Source organism: Diadema antillarum, unplaced genomic scaffold (assembly GCF_040938485.1).
Source record: "Diadema antillarum isolate AM-2024a unplaced genomic scaffold, OU_Dant_1.0 seq00001811_RagTag, whole genome shotgun sequence".
Taxonomy (NCBI): Eukaryota; Metazoa; Echinodermata; class Echinoidea; order Diadematoida; family Diadematidae; genus Diadema; species Diadema antillarum.
Genome location: NW_027272486.1, coordinates 254,126 through 273,365, shown reverse-complemented (window position 1 = coordinate 273,365; position 19,240 = coordinate 254,126). Strand labels below are relative to the sequence as shown.

At 37.9% G+C, this 19,240-nt stretch overlaps 2 protein-coding genes across 2 annotated transcripts; both read right to left on the bottom strand.

The window, feature by feature from the left end:
• Positions 1–694: 694 nt before the first annotated feature.
• LOC139712475 (uncharacterized) lies at positions 695–1,408 on the bottom strand. Its single transcript, XM_071624290.1, has one exon. It carries the CDS (start codon positions 1,406–1,408, stop codon positions 695–697), a length of 714 nt encoding a protein of 237 aa, XP_071480391.1.
• Positions 1,409–6,912: 5,504 nt separating this feature from the next.
• On the bottom strand, positions 6,913–18,932 carry LOC139712491 (uncharacterized). Its single transcript, XM_071624307.1, has 10 exons — positions 17,891–18,932; positions 16,897–17,126; positions 14,902–15,014; positions 13,179–13,323; positions 11,920–12,546; positions 11,009–11,120; positions 10,163–10,286; positions 9,109–9,223; positions 8,378–8,487; positions 6,913–7,337 (listed from the first exon to the last, which is right to left on the bottom strand). The coding sequence occupies exons 1-10, from the start codon at positions 18,741–18,743 to the stop codon at positions 7,247–7,249; spliced, it is 2,520 nt and encodes an 839-aa protein (XP_071480408.1). The 5' UTR covers positions 18,744–18,932; the 3' UTR covers positions 6,913–7,246.
• Positions 18,933–19,240: the final 308 nt, after the last annotated feature.

The following is a 19,240-nucleotide window of genomic DNA, read 5'->3' as shown; positions in this document are numbered from 1 at the left end:
ATAGTGATCGCAGTATTGCCTCCAAGCATGACAAAACATGAATATTTTATACATAAAGTCTCAGCCCCAGGCTCTAGTCTTGCAAAATGGCGTAAAAAAGGAACAATGCAAACATTGTGATTCTAATTATTTTTCTTAGCATCCATTTCCTTATGTGTTTTATTACACTGCACTGTTTCAACGTTAGAAATAATGAATGATTATTGAGACTGAAAACACTTTGCACCTTTTGTTTTAAGCCAGGGAAATCGCATTTGCATGATTTCAAGTAAAATAGTGAAAGGGTTCAGCGCTCGAAGACATACATAAGTATTCTTTTCAGCACATTCACGGATCGAGATGTTTCTTTCACTGTATAGGGTTATTGAAGAATCTTTTTACTGTCATCATCAAATTACATTGGAATTGGGCCTCATCATATTCCTTCCAAACGCACCACATTCAGACAGGGACGAAAGACTACCTTTGAATAGTGCAGGGACAATAAAGTACAAAAGCGTAATGTGATAGCCATTCATCGCCATGGAGACCAGTTTTTAAACAACCTCACCTGGCCAGAATATCTGTGAACACTATTGTTTCTAACCATGTTCGCACCTGGTTCCAACGTAAACTATAACAAAAGACTGTGACATCATCACTTTGGTACTCTGTAATAGTCAACACACACCGACACAGGTTATTACAGTCTTTGTCACACGTAGGTAGGGGGCGTCGTTATGTGAACATCGTCTGCCACAATAGTATTAATCTCCTCATATTCCTGTTGGTCATCTCCCGATTTGATCCGTTTCCTCTCCTTTTCTTGAGGCCCTTTCAGTGGGGAATATCTGTACCTTTTCGATGATGATTTCCTTGCTCCACCGGGACCGGACCCCACGTCGTCGTCTTCACTTTGAGCTCCTGCAACTGCATCAATGACCTCGCCAAGGAATTCATCCCCCGGCGTCGGCGCGGTTTCACCAGATGCAGGGTCCTTTTGATGATGACTTTCCTGCTCAATTGTATCAGAGGATTCAATTTTTTCAAGTTCGTCTTCGCTCTCCGGCGACGTCAGAGACTTGTATTTGTGCTTCCCGGACGAGCGTTTGATGTCATCCGCCTCCCGTTCCTCTTCTACGTATTCCACAGACGAAGGCTGTATCCCAATTTGCCGGTCTGTCGGCGGAGGTCCACGGTCCACTCCTATAGAGTCTTCCAGCCGTTCTTCAGTGTTTATTTCATCCAGCGTGACGTCGTTGAAATCATCTCGCATCATGCTCTGACCGCCTGGAATCTGCGCTTCTAAATCGTCATCGTTTTCCGCGTCATCGTCGTTACCACCATCTTTACCCAATCGCTGCTTTTTCTTCTTCTTGTAGAAGCAGTAGGCGCAGCAGCAGGCGGTTACGCCGATCACGAGCCCCATTTGATTTGATACGACCCGAACAGATGGACAGCAATACAGAGCAAGCCTCTAGACCAAGGCGAGATTTAGACCATTCATCACAGGATAGTACAGGAGGCTATCCACTTTGAAATATTTGCAGAGTACTGATGCCGCAGATTATCTCACCAAAGACTGGAGTATGACCTAAAACAGAGAAAAGAAAACAAATGAAGATTCCGCTCATAGCTTTGCATAATTATGTTTAAGAGAATTTTTGTGACTGTCATGCAGAGAATATGAAAGATTTAGTGTTACAGTGGTAGTGTATGTGTGTGTGTGTTTCTTGTGTCTTGTGTGTGTGTGTGTGTGTGTGTGTGTGTGTGAGTGTGTGTGGTGTGTGTGTGTGTGTGAGTGAGTGTGTGTGTGTGTGTGTGTGTGTGTGTGTGTGTGGAGGAGGAGGAGGTCAAGGTTTCTACATGAATAAATATACGATGTGGCAACATAATCATATCATGACTCGACACTAACCATGTTTCTCTGGTAACCCGTTCGGGCCGCTAAAACCTTTGAATTTGACAATTTTGGTGGCCCGAAACGAAATATTATGTACATTTTCGGAGTATTCATGATACCTGTATACATAATGATATAATGCATACATTATCATGCCTACTTATTATTATACACTAGGGCAAGAGAAACTATAGGGTAAGTGGTGGACGGTACATAGAATAGGTGATTATTTAATGACGTTTTATCGTATTTTATAACAGGCCTGTTCATTTTAATTATGCCAAAATATCTCATCGTGTAAAGCACTATAGTGTCTGCTCTCTTGACTCCATCGAAAATAAGTCCGGCTAGCCATGTTATCTCCGGTGCTAGACCATCACTCACTCATAAAACACGAGTAATAATGGTACAAAATTGCGTCACTTCACAGACAATTACTTACCTCGTCTTGTCTACTTTACAATCCGGACTTGACAAAGTCAATCCATCAGCGTGCACAAAGAGGGTTATTGTCTCGATGGCTCAAAATGGTCCCAACGCGATATTTGTGCAATCGCTTCATTCACATTCATTCAAACATTGCTGCTTGTTAAAGACGAATGTAGTTTATTTCATAGCGAGCGAATATGTAATGGCCGAGAGAACATGTCCTTCCGCCTGACCGTCTTATCTGTCGTTATTCATTAACTGATATCGGGTGTGGTTGGCAATTGTGTCAATAATTAACAGAAAACGCAGACGATGTGTTATCACATTTCCCAATGTCTTCTACATTGAAGACGCTAGAAAAGCACCGCTATTTTTTTTTTTTTTTTCGTTTTGAGGGTCGATTGTTATCACTTTGTGCGATACCATTTTCTGTGAATGAAAGAGAAGTTCGTCCTCACGTGTGTTTGCTCTTGCGCACGTTATTGGACATTAGCGAGCGATGTATACACATTATTCTAGATACAAAAGGTAATTTCCTCTTTAGAGAACAAGTGTTAAAAAAACTTTACACTTTGGTAAAGAAATTTGGACTCAGCGGGAATATATACATTGCCTTGCTTGGAATACAATTATTTGAGTAAGATTTCTTTTCTCCCTTTCTCTCTTTTACTTTTTTCCCGCTCATCATAAACACAGAAAACATTCAACCAGAAAAGCAGACAACACCTCTCCCCAATAGTAAAAACAACAACTCGATTAGACCTACTATTAGAATCCTCGCAGTTTTTCTCGTACTCTGGGTAACCCGGGAAATACCTTGAACATAATCTTATATACTTTTTTGGCTTCATTTTTTTTTTTTGTGTGTGTGTGCTTATATACTTATTTGCTTTATTTCTGATGAAACATCCTCACCATATTAGGTACAGGACACTGTAGGATGTACATTGTCGTATGCTACTGTTACATAGTTACAATTGTATCAAATCGTCATGTGCGATGGTGGAAACCCCCTTTGTGCCACATTATTCTGAGACACCAACGTAGTCATGCTTTGAGAAAACATTCTGTTTTTCAATTTTATGTAAGTTCTACAGATTTCTGTTAAGCTGGACATGCAGTGAGTAAAGTTGTCGAGAAAATGTCAAGCTATACATGCTTTGATGTAAATTGTATGACAAATTGACGATTGTTTTTCTTTGAAAAGACCAGTAGCTACATTACTGTAAAGGCATGACTTTTTTGCACACAAAACAGTGACAGAAACTCAGAATTTACACGCATATCTGTCAGGGAACACCGCTTGATAGTCAGTCACCATATAACATGCAAGTTTTATGGTGAGACGAACAGAAGTGTGAGGAAAGCTTTCATTGTACTGCGGCATTTGGCGATTTATCGATCGGTTTGGGCGGGTTTGTGGGTTTGCGCAAAATATGCGAAGTTGGCACGCCGTCGACTGAGTCGGACGTGCGAACGTGGCACATAAAGAGTTAATAGTTGTCAATATTTTCCGTTGTCACATCGGGATGTCTATAACACTAATACGCAGCTAGACAATGACAGTGCATGTATTTATCATGTCATGTGACATCTTCCTGAAATCTCGCATTATTGTTTAGAAGACAGAATTCTACAATAACTTCTGGCTTGGGCCACAAAAATCGTACAATTTCAATTTCTCGTGGTCCGTGATAAAATAAAAGATAGAACTCCATTTGTCTCTGTAGTTTATATTCCCTTATAATTTTTTTTACTCAATTATTTATTTATTTGATTATTCATTTATCTATTTACTTGTTTATTTGTATATCTTTGGTGTATAGGCCTCTAATACGACCTCTACTCTAAATAAAGTACACAATCTACTTCTGTTTTGTCATTTATTAATTCATTTCGAATCAAGGTTATAAGTGCAAGCCAAATAAACTTCAACAAAACATTTTCAAATCATTGATTGAAATTGGTTAAAGTTGGCTGAAACTATCTTGTTACCACTTTCCTCTACCTTGATCATAATGTATTGATTACTTATTGACTTTGAGTTGATGCAAATATTGATGTAGGCCTACCAAATGAATATAATAGAGGCTTTGTAAATGGAAATACGCGCATAATTAAGCTGTGTAAAATGGATGTTTTAAGCAAATTCATCCTGCAACCGTTACTAGAATTTCCAAAGTGCTACCGGACCCCTATTTTACATTATACGCTGGCAAAAAACATTCTTAAAAAAACAAAACAAATACAAACAGTTGAACATTATGACACCGTTTCTTACAAATTACATGGCTCTATCTTAGGAGAAATTCAATTCTTGTTTCTTTTAGAATATCGTTAGTAACAAAAATAACGCGGATGTTTGTTGGATCCCCATGAACATGCGCAAGGTATTTTTATTTTTTTTAAATGAATACATGTACGTCGTGTTTGCATTGTGTATCTGTATGTTTTTCACGAAATATCTTACTGTATTCGAGTTTGTACTCCTTATGAAGCGACTAAAGAGTATATACAGTAATAATAATGATAAATCTTTAAACATATACAATATCCTTTTTTTATTAGAGAAGAAATAATCTGTCAAACACAATTCCTTCTCGATGTGCCTGTTATTGTACGGTATATCAGATTGTGTCTACTCTCTCCTTCAGTTACTAGTATGTCCGCTCTTTTTCTATGTCTGCATTATTACCGGTATATGCCCACAATTCTTTGCAATACATTGTATATTCAATCCAGGCTGTATTTTATCATTACTCTTATAACATCATGGAATCTAGTTTGCTTGTGAACACGATGGAACGTGTTGTAGGTTCATTTCTTTTAATATACAGCGTATCGTGGAAAGTCAATGTATGTATGTATGTATTCATGTATGTATGTATATATATATATATATATATATATATATATATATATATATATGTATACACACGATGGAATGTGTTGTAGGTTCATTTTTTTAATATATCATGGAAAGTCAATGTATGTATGTATGTATATATATATATATATATATGAATATACATATGTACAGACGGAGATATGTCGACTGGACAGATGTAGCATCATCATCTCATCTCACGTAGCATCATCATCTCACTCATGCGCACGCATCTTGCATTAAAACACTGCAATGCTGTAAAGTATTATGCATAATTATGCTAGAAGATGAACCATATATAAGATTATATCATGCATAGCATAACTATATGCACAAACACATACATTACCACAACCATTGTAATACAGTCATTTACTGGCATCTTTCACTCAACCCAGTTTTAATGACCAAAAAAGTTCATACAAAATAAGCAGTATATAAAGCCTGTTATTTCTGGAGATTGACAAATTACTTATGATTGACTATATTGCATCATAGTCATTATTGATGCATAAACACAGGTAATCCAAATGCATCTTCACTAAAAACTTTTAATAGATCACTGACATGAATTGCATTGAAAATGGCATTGAAAATTGTGGTAAGTACATGTACTTTAATACATTCATCACTGTTCAAAATACATGGCAATGCTTATAAATGAGTTAAGTGCAAGCAAAAAAAAACTGTCACAGGTTTGGTTTTTGGCTGATGAAATGTAATGTTAGGTTAACACGTCATTCAGGCTTACCCAATTACAAAAGTTTCATTAACAATCCTGCTCTTCAGATTTTCAGTTTCCATTATGATTTTGAAAATCACATTAAGGCAACAATGATCGACACATTACCCTTTAAAATACTATGCAGGTACTGCTTTACAGGAATCTCACATATAAAAATCTTTGTTGCACAGAATCTCAAGTACAATGTAATGTAATTTATACGGAATATTGCATTGCAATGAATGCACTACTTATTGAGAAAAGGATAACAGGGGTTTTCATATCTTTCAATACATTGTATTTAAAGAAATTCATGAATGAAATTACATACTGTTTCTTCATACGCATAAATTTCACTGACGTGACATGATCTCACTATCAAAAAAAGATATAACAAACCTACTGTAAAACGAGGAATGTTCGCGTGCATTTTAATTTCGCGAATTTCGCGAGCGCAAAGATTCGCGAAATTAAAATGCACGCGAAATTTCCTGTCTACACTATATGGATTGAACGCCAGTGGCAATTCGCAAAAATTTCATGCCATGAAAAGGCTGTCGGCTCCAATTCGCAAAAATTTTGTGCCGCGAATATATCATGTTTTACAGTATTCTAAAAAACCACCTACGTGTGGACTTCAAATTGCCATACACTGTGTTTACACAGGAAGTTCTAAGGAATTGCTTCACTATCAATTCTAATTTGGCAATGACATATTTTTTTTTGTTGTTTTCTTTTTTGGTACAAATATAAATCTATATACTTATGACACAGCTTTATGAGTTATACAGAGTAGATTTCTTCTGTTTTTTTTAATTCTCCCACAGACACTACGTTGCCATGGCGATCCTACTGTGTAGCACTTGTGACACATTGCAACGTAATTTTCTTTTCCTTTGAACCAAAGTATCACATGCTAACAGTGTTTACGAGCACTGTTATAATGAAGTTCTCAATATAACAAATCAAAAATTCAGATCCAAAAATGACCAGCTACAGTGTATATATCTTTGTATACTTTACTGCTCTATTACAATGAAATTTCAATAAAACAAAAGAAAAGTGCCAGCCCCCGAGTACTTTGTTATACTGGGAGTCCACTGTACAATAGTCTACAGGAAGGAGTTCCTTTCAAAAAGCACAGAGAACTTACAAAAGTTTTGCAGCATTTTTGAAAAATTCCCTCTCAAGGCCTTCATGGTCCTGCAGTGGTCTAGCACAGGAGATGTGCTCTGTTCAATAAACCCAGCATTGCTTGAGATGCTTTGTATGTTGAAGTGTCCAGTGAAGCAGGTTTTGGATTAGTTCCTGTCAGCTTTAGCATCTATTTTTTCTTTCCCTTCTTGATGTCCTCCATCTTCTGTGCTTTCCTGGAGGTGGTCTTGTTCAAATTGGCAAATTTCTGCTTGTCAAGCCTGTAACAGTAATAAAGCAAATCAAACAAAACAAAAACAATACAAGATTAAATTCATCATTGAAACCAATGGATTGAAATGAACTGAACAAACACATTCCTCAAAAGGGAGGGGAAAAAACAAAGTGTCATTCCTTCTTGCTAAGATAGGTCACTTAAAGGGATGGTACAGTGTTGGTGGAGATGAGAATTGGAGAATTGAGAATTTAACTTTTTGCGAGATACCAAGAAAACACTTATGATATAGTACAGAGCATGCCCTTTTAAGAGGAATTCAAAGTTTATTTGATGAAAATCGGGTTTGGAATGACTGAAACATCCAAAAACAAAGTAAAACAAAGCGATCGTAATAAAGTGTGGGTCCCACACTTAATTAGAATCGCTCTTTTTTTGATATCTCAGCTAATTCAAAACCAATTTTCATCAAATAAACATTGAATTCCTCATAGAATTACATGCTCTTTCATATTTCATAAGAAGTTTTTCATTATTTTACCCCCCCCCCAAAAAAAAAGTTAGAAATCCGAAATTAGGTCTCAACCAAAACTGTACGATCCCTTTAAAGGCATTATTAACCATATATGTAGATGATACAAAAACCCAGTTTTAGTGCTTAAAGATAGTTCTAAAATGTGAGTGAAGGATGAAAAAAACAACCAATATAAAAATGTCAATCAGTATAATCAATGTTAAGTATTGTTAGTCATACAAAATGCCAACAACTGCTCTAATTAAATTGCTTAAAGAATAAGCCATCTACTGTTTTGGTTTGTTGAGAAAACTAGTGATATCTCCTCTTTTTTAGTCTTTATTGAAAAAAAAAATGTTTATATAGTGGGCTGTTTGTGATACAACAGACCTAAACGTGTGCATCAGATGTGATAACTCAAACATTTTTAAAATCATTGCTCCCAAAAGTAACAGTATGTCTACCTTAAATATGATATGTTAATTCAAGAAATGCTATACAGAGAGAAAAAAACCAACAAATCCAAATAAAAATCAGAATCAAATTAAATCAAGTCAAAGTGTCACACCTACCTGCTCATTTTCGACTTGTTCCTACAACCAGTTCCTCCTTCCCAGTGAGTGGTCCTGGACTTTGTTGTGTTGGAGCCACACGCAATGCAGGGCTTGTCCGCGGAATATATCTTTTAAGAGATCATAACAATAATGGCAATAATACTCATCATCATCATCATAACAATAATACCATTAACTTTTGCTGCTAGTACTAGTCCTACTACAACTGTACTACAACAACAACTACTACTACCGCTATTACTACTATTACTACTACTACGTAACTACTACTTCTACTACAACTACTACTAATACTGCTACTACTAGCAATGATATTATGGTCTTCTGAACAAAAGTAGTATCTTCAGAGTGACACTGTTTTAGCAAAGGGCTCTGCTATTTTTTACAATGAAGCAAAGTAATGTTGGTGGAAAAGAGAGATTGCTGGTAATTGAAGGTAATACACACACACACACACACACACACCAACACACCCACACATAAATTGTAGACAAAAAGAGTATGCACTCAGTTTGTGATGATCAATTCTTCAATGTGTGTCTACATCTCATCAATTCTTGTTCACTGTGGACCAACCTTGCATGAAAACTGTCAACATTTGCAGGATTGCTACCAAGTTGTTGGCACAAAGAGTTTCTACATCACATCATCATCCCATCCATATAAAGCTGTCCAAAATGATTTGCTTTGCCACAAGTTCTGAGAGACTACTAACTGTAATTGCCTACCTGTTCTTTGGCACAGAATCCACAGATCATTCTGGTGGCAAATTTCATCTCATGGTCGAGCTCTGCTAAATCATGGCACTCATCACAAGGATAGCATTTGCCACAGCATGGAAATCTGCCCAGAAGAGAGCATACAAAAGAAACCAAAATGATATCATGACAGCATAAATTCCACATGCTGAAGTACAAAAAAAGCTCAGGTTAAGAATAAGAAACAAGATTAAAAAAATACTGTAAGTTAATGGAGAGGGTTGGCAGTCTCCAGAAAAGTAGTACATGGGAGGATGCATCTGATGCCACACGACTCTTCCTCACAGTTTAAGTTCTGAAGAAAAGCCTGAGAGTGCATCCCAAAGGACAATTTTGAATTTTCACTCTTAATCTGAGTTCCAGCAAATCAATGTCTATATTTGTACACTAATCTATTGCACGAACAGCACACATTTGTCAGGCTTCATAATAACATTTACAGAAGCTGATATTATTTATATTTCATTTCAGTTTTTTTTTTAAAGATTAAGTCAAGATTAAAAGAAACATCTTAGACACTGCGCCATAATAGGTCATATCAAATCAAAACATTTAGAGTCTGCAGCTTTCTTCTATCTCTTCCTTTATGCAATCATGATAATTATGATATCAAAACAGTGCTATTTTTAGAGAGCAGCTTTGATTAATAATGACATTTTCACAATACTAAATGCTGATTTGGTACCAAAATGTTCTGTAGCTGCTCTACTGACATATGTTCATCCTCTGCATGTGTTGGGTACACTTAAATGCATATGACAAAAGATGTAAAAAAGAAGAAGAAAAAAAAAACTCGATACAGGAGCTGCTCAGAGACATTTAAGACAGCCTTTGCTTGAAACAGGCTTTACTGCATGGTCTCGCACAAGGAAACCAACAAAATGAAAGTTACACACACTCTGGGAGGATGAGAATGTGAAACCGAGACTCATACAAAAACAATAGCAAAAGTCATGCTGTCCAATATCCATCGCATGTATCATGCATATTACAATGTAAGTAGGTAGAAAGGAGACGGGCATACCGAAGCCATCTGAAGCTCTTCTTGTAGTGTTTGCAGGCTCCGTTTGCTGGGAGGGGACTGCCTTCTTTGATGGCCGGATCGTTCACACGTCTCTGCTTCTTCAATGAGACAACCTGTTTCGGCCCTGGATGAAGGAAAGACAAGTGGAAACGCTGCTGATTAGAGGAGGCCTCGAGATAGTGATTCCAGACTTGCAGCAGTTGAACTTGACTGAAGCATGAAAAGTTTACAATTAGTGCTTTACACGCACATGACACAGCATTAATTTGATGGCTTTGATGAACATTTCCTCAACATTAGAAGACGAAACATATCAGAAGAAAGGAGGCAGAACGCTAAGACACTTTCAAAGCTCATTGAACGAGCATATTTCCTTTCTTCTTTTTCTTTTTTATTTCTTTTTTTTTTGCAGTCCCTTCTGATGAGGTGAAGAATACAATGCTCTTATCAGTTTCAACAACATAATCTTACATGATAATGTCACTGGTTGCACAAAATGTGACTCTTCACTTTAACTTAATGGCATCATTGATAGCCGGTGCCAGTTTACATTACATTGCATTTGTACCAGTTCACATACACGTAGAGAGAGTTCAGACAAATACAGAGAAAAACAACAACTTTAATTTTTTGTGTTCACCAAATCATCATACAAACAACATTGTACATGTTTACTTTCCTCTGACTTTTTCCTTCTCATTCTTAAAAAAAAAATGAATAAAAAAAATAATAATATATATATCTTTTTTTAATGAAGCAAAAGGTTCTTTGCATTCATCTTTTTGTTTGTAGCTGTTTATTAAAAAAAAAAAAACTTCAAAAAGCTCTTCAATTTTCTTGATGTACCTTCAGGAGTTGAGGCAACTAGTCTCTGGAACTTGGTCGATCCTACAGAAATGCTCATTTTCTCATGACACTTCAGGCACCACACTTGTCTGGCTTGTCCATACTGGAAGCCCTGAGCACAATAAAATGAACACATTTGATTTAAAAAAAGGGCTAATTGGTTACTCAGTTTAGCACTCACATTCAGTAAATGACGAGGAAGCCAACAGAATACTTTATGCATCGTAGGATAGTCGGGTATTAATCATCAATTATGCCATATTGGAGTTTCATGCTTAGGGCAATAATAAATACAGCACACAATATGAAAGACAATGTCTTTCAAAGCTATTAGGCTCCATTAACCCGTTGAGGACGAGTCCCGAGTATACTCGGGCAGGTGTCTATGGGAAATGCGTGTTGTAGCAAAATCAGTCCGTCCTAAACGGGTTAATCTCTGTCGCTTATTCCCATTGAAGTGGTTGTTTAGTTTTTGATGATGTGCTAGGAAAGGCAAGTGAAGGGTTTAAGTTTTGATGAAATGGCATGACAAAAAACCCCCCAAAAAGTCATGCATAGAAAATGAATTTCATCATGTTTTAACATAAGTAGACTATTAATGTCGTAACATCTTTAAAAATATGTGCTTCATGTCCATGACCGATCTATTCAATGACACTTCAAGTTCACAAGTCACATCCAAACAAAATTACTAATGTTTATCTTCTTTTCTTTTTTTTCCATCCATCAAATCTATGGTATCAATGTAAGCCATAGGAGGGTTCTGCATGCAACATGCAGCCCAAGTACATTAATTTTAAATGTATACAACGGTACCTGGGCTAATAAGCATACTTTCACATTTCAGAAAAGAAGTTTGAAGATATGTTACATTCGTAAAAACACAGCAGGAGATGCTAACAGCAACATACCTTGACATGTGTTTCGTCCGAGCACATCATGCAAGATACAGTGAAATTGCTCTCGAACACGATGAGATCTACGGGCACACACTCATTTAGGTCAAGGAAACCCAGGACGGGAGAGAACTGGTGGACGATGCAGGGTCTGTAGGCCACTGTCTGCTCTCGTTGGCATTTGGGACAGTGCACAACCAGGGCCCTGCCGTAGGTGACGTCTAGATTGATGTTTTCTTTGCAGCGACTGCACTGGATGCACAGCTTGATCTTCTGGCATGTAAGGGTCGCTGTGGACTCACTCAGTTTCAGCTGCTGCAGGCGGATTTCTGTGCCACGCCTATTATCAGTGGGAGACTCATAGATGGACATTTTGGTTGCTGAAGGCTTGCTTTCTTTCTCCTCCTCCTCCTCCTCCTCATCAACATCATCATCATCATCATCTTCGTCCTCATCATCTCCTTCACCTTCTTCCTCCTCATCCTCATTCCTGCTTTCCACCCTTTCACCGTAGATGAACTCCTTCCCTCGATATGCGGGTGCCTCACTCTCCTCTGAAACTGCCACCTCACTGGTAGCATCTGGCTTGGCATATGAGATGAATTCAAACCCAGCTGCCTTGGCATACACTTCCTTTTTGAACTATGTCAAAAACAATGGGTAAGACAAGCAAATCAAAGTTAATATTGTAGATTATTTGGGGTCATGTTTATGGTGGAATGGTACACAGCCAAATCAGTCTACAAAGCATTTCCCCGACTATGCTAGACATGGCCTGATATTCAAAGTGATACCAAGCTGTAATGATGAACTTTTCATATAATCAATGCTAAATCTAATATAATCCTCTTTTTTTTCTAGTCTTCCCTAATTCTACACTCGAATTTTTAAGCTCCTTCTGTTTATAATACAAAGTCTACAAACAGCATGGTTGCCATCCTGAACACTTCCTCCCTTTTATCTTTCTTTGTTTTATCAAGAAATAGATATCTTTTTCAGTAAATCAAAAATCAATACCATGCATTCTCAGAACAGGAAAAACACTTAACTGAGCATGTAATGCACAATAATCATTATGATATTGAAAAATATTGACATTAATTTACATCGCCAGACACAATTGTGACGTAGTACGAAAGGACACACTTACGCTATTACAAACAGAATTATTCAGGGAATACTAGTGTTCCAGGCTACATTTTGTATGTATAGCACAGTGATTAACAAGGAGACAAATTGAACATGATAATCACCACCATGGGATTTTTAAATACCTTTCTGGCGCCCTCTGTGAACAGCTTCTCCAAGCTCCTGTCAAACCATCGGAGGAAAGGTCGCACCATAAGCTCCGCTCGGTTCGAGATTTGGTTGGTGGCATGCCGAGCCGTGAGCCACTCTGCTATTGCAACTGACATGTGCCTGAAAGAATCAGAAGCAAATCAGGAAAAAAAAAGAAGAAATGTTTAAAAAAAGTTGTACAGCAGAGATTGTTTCCTTGATTTTTCTTCAGAGCTCTGGTTGCTTACATATTGTGTATTTAGTTAGGTGTGGCTAATGTGAGTGCTTGTGTATGTAAGTGTCTTCCTTTGTCTATGTGTGTATATATGTGTGTATGTGTGTGCATCTGCCTGTTTGTTCCAAACTGCTATCCACTCTGTTTGCACAATAACATAGAGGGACCTCCAGCGAGCCACAAAAATGCAAAAACAAAAAAACAAAAATTTATTCCTGAAAATATGCACACACAAAAAAATATTGACATGCCATTTTAGAAGACACAAACAGCATAGTGCCTGAAAGAAACAATGCTTTAAAAAAAAAAGTGATTGTCACCAATGAAGGTGTGTGGAACTGTCATACAATTTAGATGTTCAGATCATAAAATCTAAAAAAACAACAGTAAAAGTGTTATGTGTGAGAATTGCATGCAGGTATCTGGAAGAGTAGGATGCGTGGATGTAAAGAGGGCAAGCTTCAACAGTCTGTGGTATGTGTGTAATCTTCAATCGAGGGCATTTAAGTTAAGTGACCCATGAAATAGAGTACTGAAGTGATGATGTAATGGCTTTGTTGTTGCTGTTAAACATGTAGCTTGGATTGGAACCAGGCATGGGCATGGTTAGTGTTCTTGGATATTCCGGCTAGGTGAGGTTGTTTAAAACAAGTTTCCATGGCAATGAATGACTATGACATAACACTTTGGTACTCGATACTGACAGATACTGTTTGATAGTTACACAGCTCTGCTTGTGATAAAATGTTTAGCCACCATGTGGTCTTGTGGTCTGTAATCATAGTTACATGAGTTTGGGGTGGCATGGCTAACAAATACCACACTGATTTGTTGAAGACAGTGATCAAATGAGATGAATTAGAACAATCACTGTTCTATTCAAAATTGACACATGGAGTTTTTGATAAGATTTTAAACTTGTAGATTGTCCTGAATAAGGGATAGAGAATTGGCCTGTTTCAATTTGATAACATTAGTAGCTGGCCTTAAAAAATCTGATAATCCCTGCAAACAATAATACAGTTTAATCATCAACACAACAGAGCAGTTTAATCATTAACACTGCGATGAACCGTGAACTCACTTTACCTCAATTGGACTGGTATCACAATATATATGGACAAGCCCTGTATCATTTGAAAAAGGTATGAGACTGTCCTTATTATTCATCACTCAGACATTTCAATTTACTGTATTATATTTCATAATTTGAAAAAAAAAAAAATACTGGTACATGCCCTTGGATCTCAGTCTAGAAGAGCAGGAATAAATGTGAATCATTTACAATATTTATTCATATCCACTTGCCATGAAAATGATTTTAACCCATTGAGGACAGATTGATTTTGCTACAACATGCATTTCCCATAGACCCCTGCCCGAGTATACTTGGGACTCGTCCATAATGGGGTAAAAATCAGCTGTTTTTAACAACGTAGGTATACTTTCTTTTTGCGTATAGCTTTTTCTTTGTATATACTCACGTAAGAATGACATTTGGTAGAACCTGATCTTCTGGCATTTCAAGCTGAAAAGGCTTCAATGGGTAGTCCATAGGGAAAGTGATCATCAGGTCAAAGTTCTTGAGGTCAAAAGGCTGTGAAAAGAATGAAGAAGAAATACAGTTAAACTCGCATAAGTCGATCTTCTCGGGACTGAGCAAAACACATCGACTTAGGCGAGTTTCGACTTGTATGTAAGTCGAAAAAATCGACTTAAAGTTACACCACAAAAACGTCACATGTACTAATGTTGTCTACTCTGGAGCCGAGAGCTGGAGCGGTTATTTCATCATCGTACTGAGTTGAATACTATTGTTATTCATTTCCAAACGCCAAAGCAAACATTCAACATTTATCTTAGCATCTTCCGGAGCTGAATGTTATTGCTATTTACTTTCGAACATAAAAGCAAACATAAGACATTTATTTTATCATCGGACGGAGTTGAATACTATTGTTATTCATTTCCGAATGTCAAAGCAAATATCAAACATTAACTTTACCATCAAACACAGCTAAATGTTACTGTTATTCATTTCGAAATTTAAGAGCAAACATCCGACAGTTATTTAGCATCGTATGGAGAAGAATATTACTGCTATTTACTTCCGAACGTAAAAACAATCATCTGACATTTATTTTAGCATCTTCTGGAGCCGAATGTTATTGCCATTTACTTTCGAAAGTGAAAGCAAACACCCGACATTTATCTCATCGTCGTACGAAGTTGAGTATTATTGTTATTCATTTCCGAACGTCAAAGGGATAATTCGACATTTACTTTAGCGTCTTCTGGAGCTGAATGTTATTGTTATTTACTTTCGAACGTAAAAGTAAACATCCGGCATTTATTTTATCATCGTATGGAGTTGAATATCATTATTATTCATATCCGAACGTCAAAGCAAACATTCGACATTTATTTCAGCATCTTCCGGAGCGGTATTGTATCCTTATTCATTTCCGAACGCAAAATCAAATATCTGACATTTATTCTCGTATCATACGGAATCGAATATTACCGTTATTCATTCCCAAACTTAAAAGAGCAAACATCTGACATTTATTCTAGCATCTTATGGAGCCGATTGTTACCGCTGTTCATTTCCAAAACTGAAGGCAAACATCCGGCTTTTTTGGTGGCCCGCCGTGCGTTTTTGGTGACCCCGGTCGCAAATTAACCATTCACGCGAAAAGACTCCGCTAAATATAAGGCATAGATCACTACGCTCGGCAGGGGCTACGTCGTCCTTTCACCAGGTCTCGTTACAAAACCAAAATCTCACGTGAGTTCTTGCGTCACCTATCGTTAATGTTAACGAAACATCGTTAATTTGCGCTAGGGATCGTTACTCAACGTTACTACAAACGTTACTTTTCCCGATCGTTAGTTTGCTTTACTAACGATTCAGGTGAAACCGCTTGCGTTAATGAAACGTTAATGTTTATTTACGCAAAGTTTCTTTTGGTCTTTACTGTATGTAAACAAAAAACTGGCGTCTCGTGATTTTGACAGTGATTTAATACACAATAAAATCTTATTCGACTTAGGCACAGTGAATTCAATGGTTTTTCCGTGAAAGTGTTCTTGGAATTTCATCGACTTAAGCGAGTATTCGACTTAAAAAATTCGACTTGTGAGGGAATCAATATACGTAAGTCAATGGGGAAAAATCGGGACTTTTTTTAAAATCATTGACTTGTGCGATTATTCGACATATACGACGTCGACTTAGGCGAGTTTAACTGTAAGTTACAATAGGTATCACATGGCAATTCATGTTGAAAACTAACAGTATAAATGCTATTTATAGTTATCTCCTCACTTGAGTGTTCTAATAGATAGTATTGACTAAAATACTGTGGGATAATGCACATTGGAAACAGAAAATGAAGCGACATTCCTGAAAAGTACCCTTTTACTGTGCATAGAAATGCCCAGGACTGTACAATTGGTCAACTTTTTGTTGCACTCACCCAATCTGGATCTGTAGGACTCACAGTGAAGCGGTATGTTGGGTTATTCTCATCACCTGACACTTCAAGCTTGTCACCTGGAAACCTTTTCTTTAGCTGACTGATCTCTACCGCCCTCATCTGCTGAGCATCTCCATCTTTGAGTTCCGCAAGGGGTCGAGAGGTCACTGTCATCGGATTGACATGTTTCCGAACTTCTTGCCATTCTCCCTGACTAGTCTCATCATCGTCTGATAAGAGGAAGATAGAACAAAGAAATACAGTGCATGGCCTTATAAATCAAATACATGTATATAAAATAACAAATGAAATAATAACAATACAAAAGTGTAGTTGAGGCCAGATGTACCACCCAAAAAATGCCTGTCCCCCTGTGATAGATGCATTTCGATCCGTCATTTTGACACGCACAATAAATGGAACATGGGACCATAAAGGCCATAAAATGCTTGATTAGCTCCAGTTTAAAAAAACATTTTGTACTCTATGTGTACATCTCTGTATCCAGTCTGTGGGAACACATCAGCATCAATGACAAGCAGATCAGCCATATTCACATTCATCCATAAACAGGAAAACTAAATTAAATTATGAAAAAAGCGAATTAAATTCAATGCTTAACATATCAGAACACAGAGAAAACCGCACTCTACACACATACATCAAGCAAAATCATTATATTATGGGTCCATGCCCCTTTCTCCTGAGTTAAAGCACATTATACAATGTATGTACGTTGGGGGAAAGTCCCATAAAGAGGAGTTCTTTGACCCACTACATGAGTTCATCTAATAATACAATAAAAAATGAGGGAAGATAAGTTTCAGTATGTGTTCCCTCCCTCTTCGAGTCCTCCCCCTCCCCCCCCCCCCCCACTAAAAATGAAAAACAAATACAGACAAATTACAAGAAAAAAAATTGAAGAAATAAAAGAACTATACAAGGTCCTACTCTTAAACTTGTCTAGAACTCTAGACAAAGGATATACATGTACCTCTTGACACATCCTCAGGAGTCTTGTTGACCGAGACTGAGGTCTCATCATGTAGGTATCTGCAACGGTTTCCCATGCGACAGTAGCCCCTGTCATAGAACTGACACCTCCTAGTCTTCACCCTTTGTCGTCCATCACCAGTGACGGACAGCTGGGATGTCGATAAGGACAGGGATTCGACCTCCTCATCTCCTCCAGCCCCCTTGGGCTGCAGATCTACGCCACTGACGGCATCGTCTCCTTCAGAGTTGGCTTTCTTGCTCACGTGGGCAAATCTGCATTGGAGGCCATATCGACATCGCCCCATCGAGGCAAAGAAGCGGCAAGTTGGCACAATACTGGAGCTCGTGGCTGCCGCAGCCACGGCTGTCTGACGTGATGATTCGTCATCCTTGCCTAGTCCCTCGTGATCGGATTTTCGGCGGTTGGGATGAGCGTAACGACAGTTCTTACCAAATTTGCACCACCCTGTTCTGGCGAAAAACTTACAGACTTCTTTGGCTCCAGTTACTGATGACGATGACCCCTCTTGGCCATTTTCTTCCGTCAAATTTGTCTCACCAGTGCGAGTGGTCAGTGTTGCAGACCTAATTTGTGACGGCCCTTCTTTTGAATTTACTGCTCCATTGCTGTTGATGTTGACCAGCGGTTGTGCGGAATGAGCAATTTTAGAGATCGAACTGCTGGAGTGGATATTTTCTGGGTTATGTATTGTCGTCTCCCCCTGTGTCTCCAGAGTCACTGACCTGTTCTCTACACAAGATTGCTGTGGTAGATTTTCAACAGAACATGTTATCTTCGGCACCTCTGCACAACCACTGTCCTCTGTCTGTGAAAGGGAACCCTGTGACATTTCTCACCTCACTAGGCCTACTGTCTGCACTTTTCAGAGCTGTCTGCACAGTTTCTTGTCCTCTTTATGCGGATATACCTACAGCTTCCCCCTTTTTATGCAAATGTGCGACAAATCCTACCTTACTTGCCTTGTCGCGAGTTCGGATTGCTGTTGATGTCACGATGATGTCGCAATCGCCGCTCATTCCCATAGGCATAAACTTTGCAGGTTATCACGTCATATCAGAAAATCGCTTGTTTGCAAGCTACGTGCGTACACTGAGTTCGTGTGTGGCGAACCGAGCGTACAAAGGTCACCTGATAGAACATACAGAACACATGACCTTCGTTGTTGCAAGGCTTAGTTAGAATCATAACGAGTAATTTGAAAAGATTTTTTTTTGATAATTGTATGTGAATGATATATAAGTATAAATGAAATTCATTTTTAAAACATTTGTCGTTTATTGCATTAAATAGTAACAAGGAACATATAATGCCTATTTTATGCCCTTC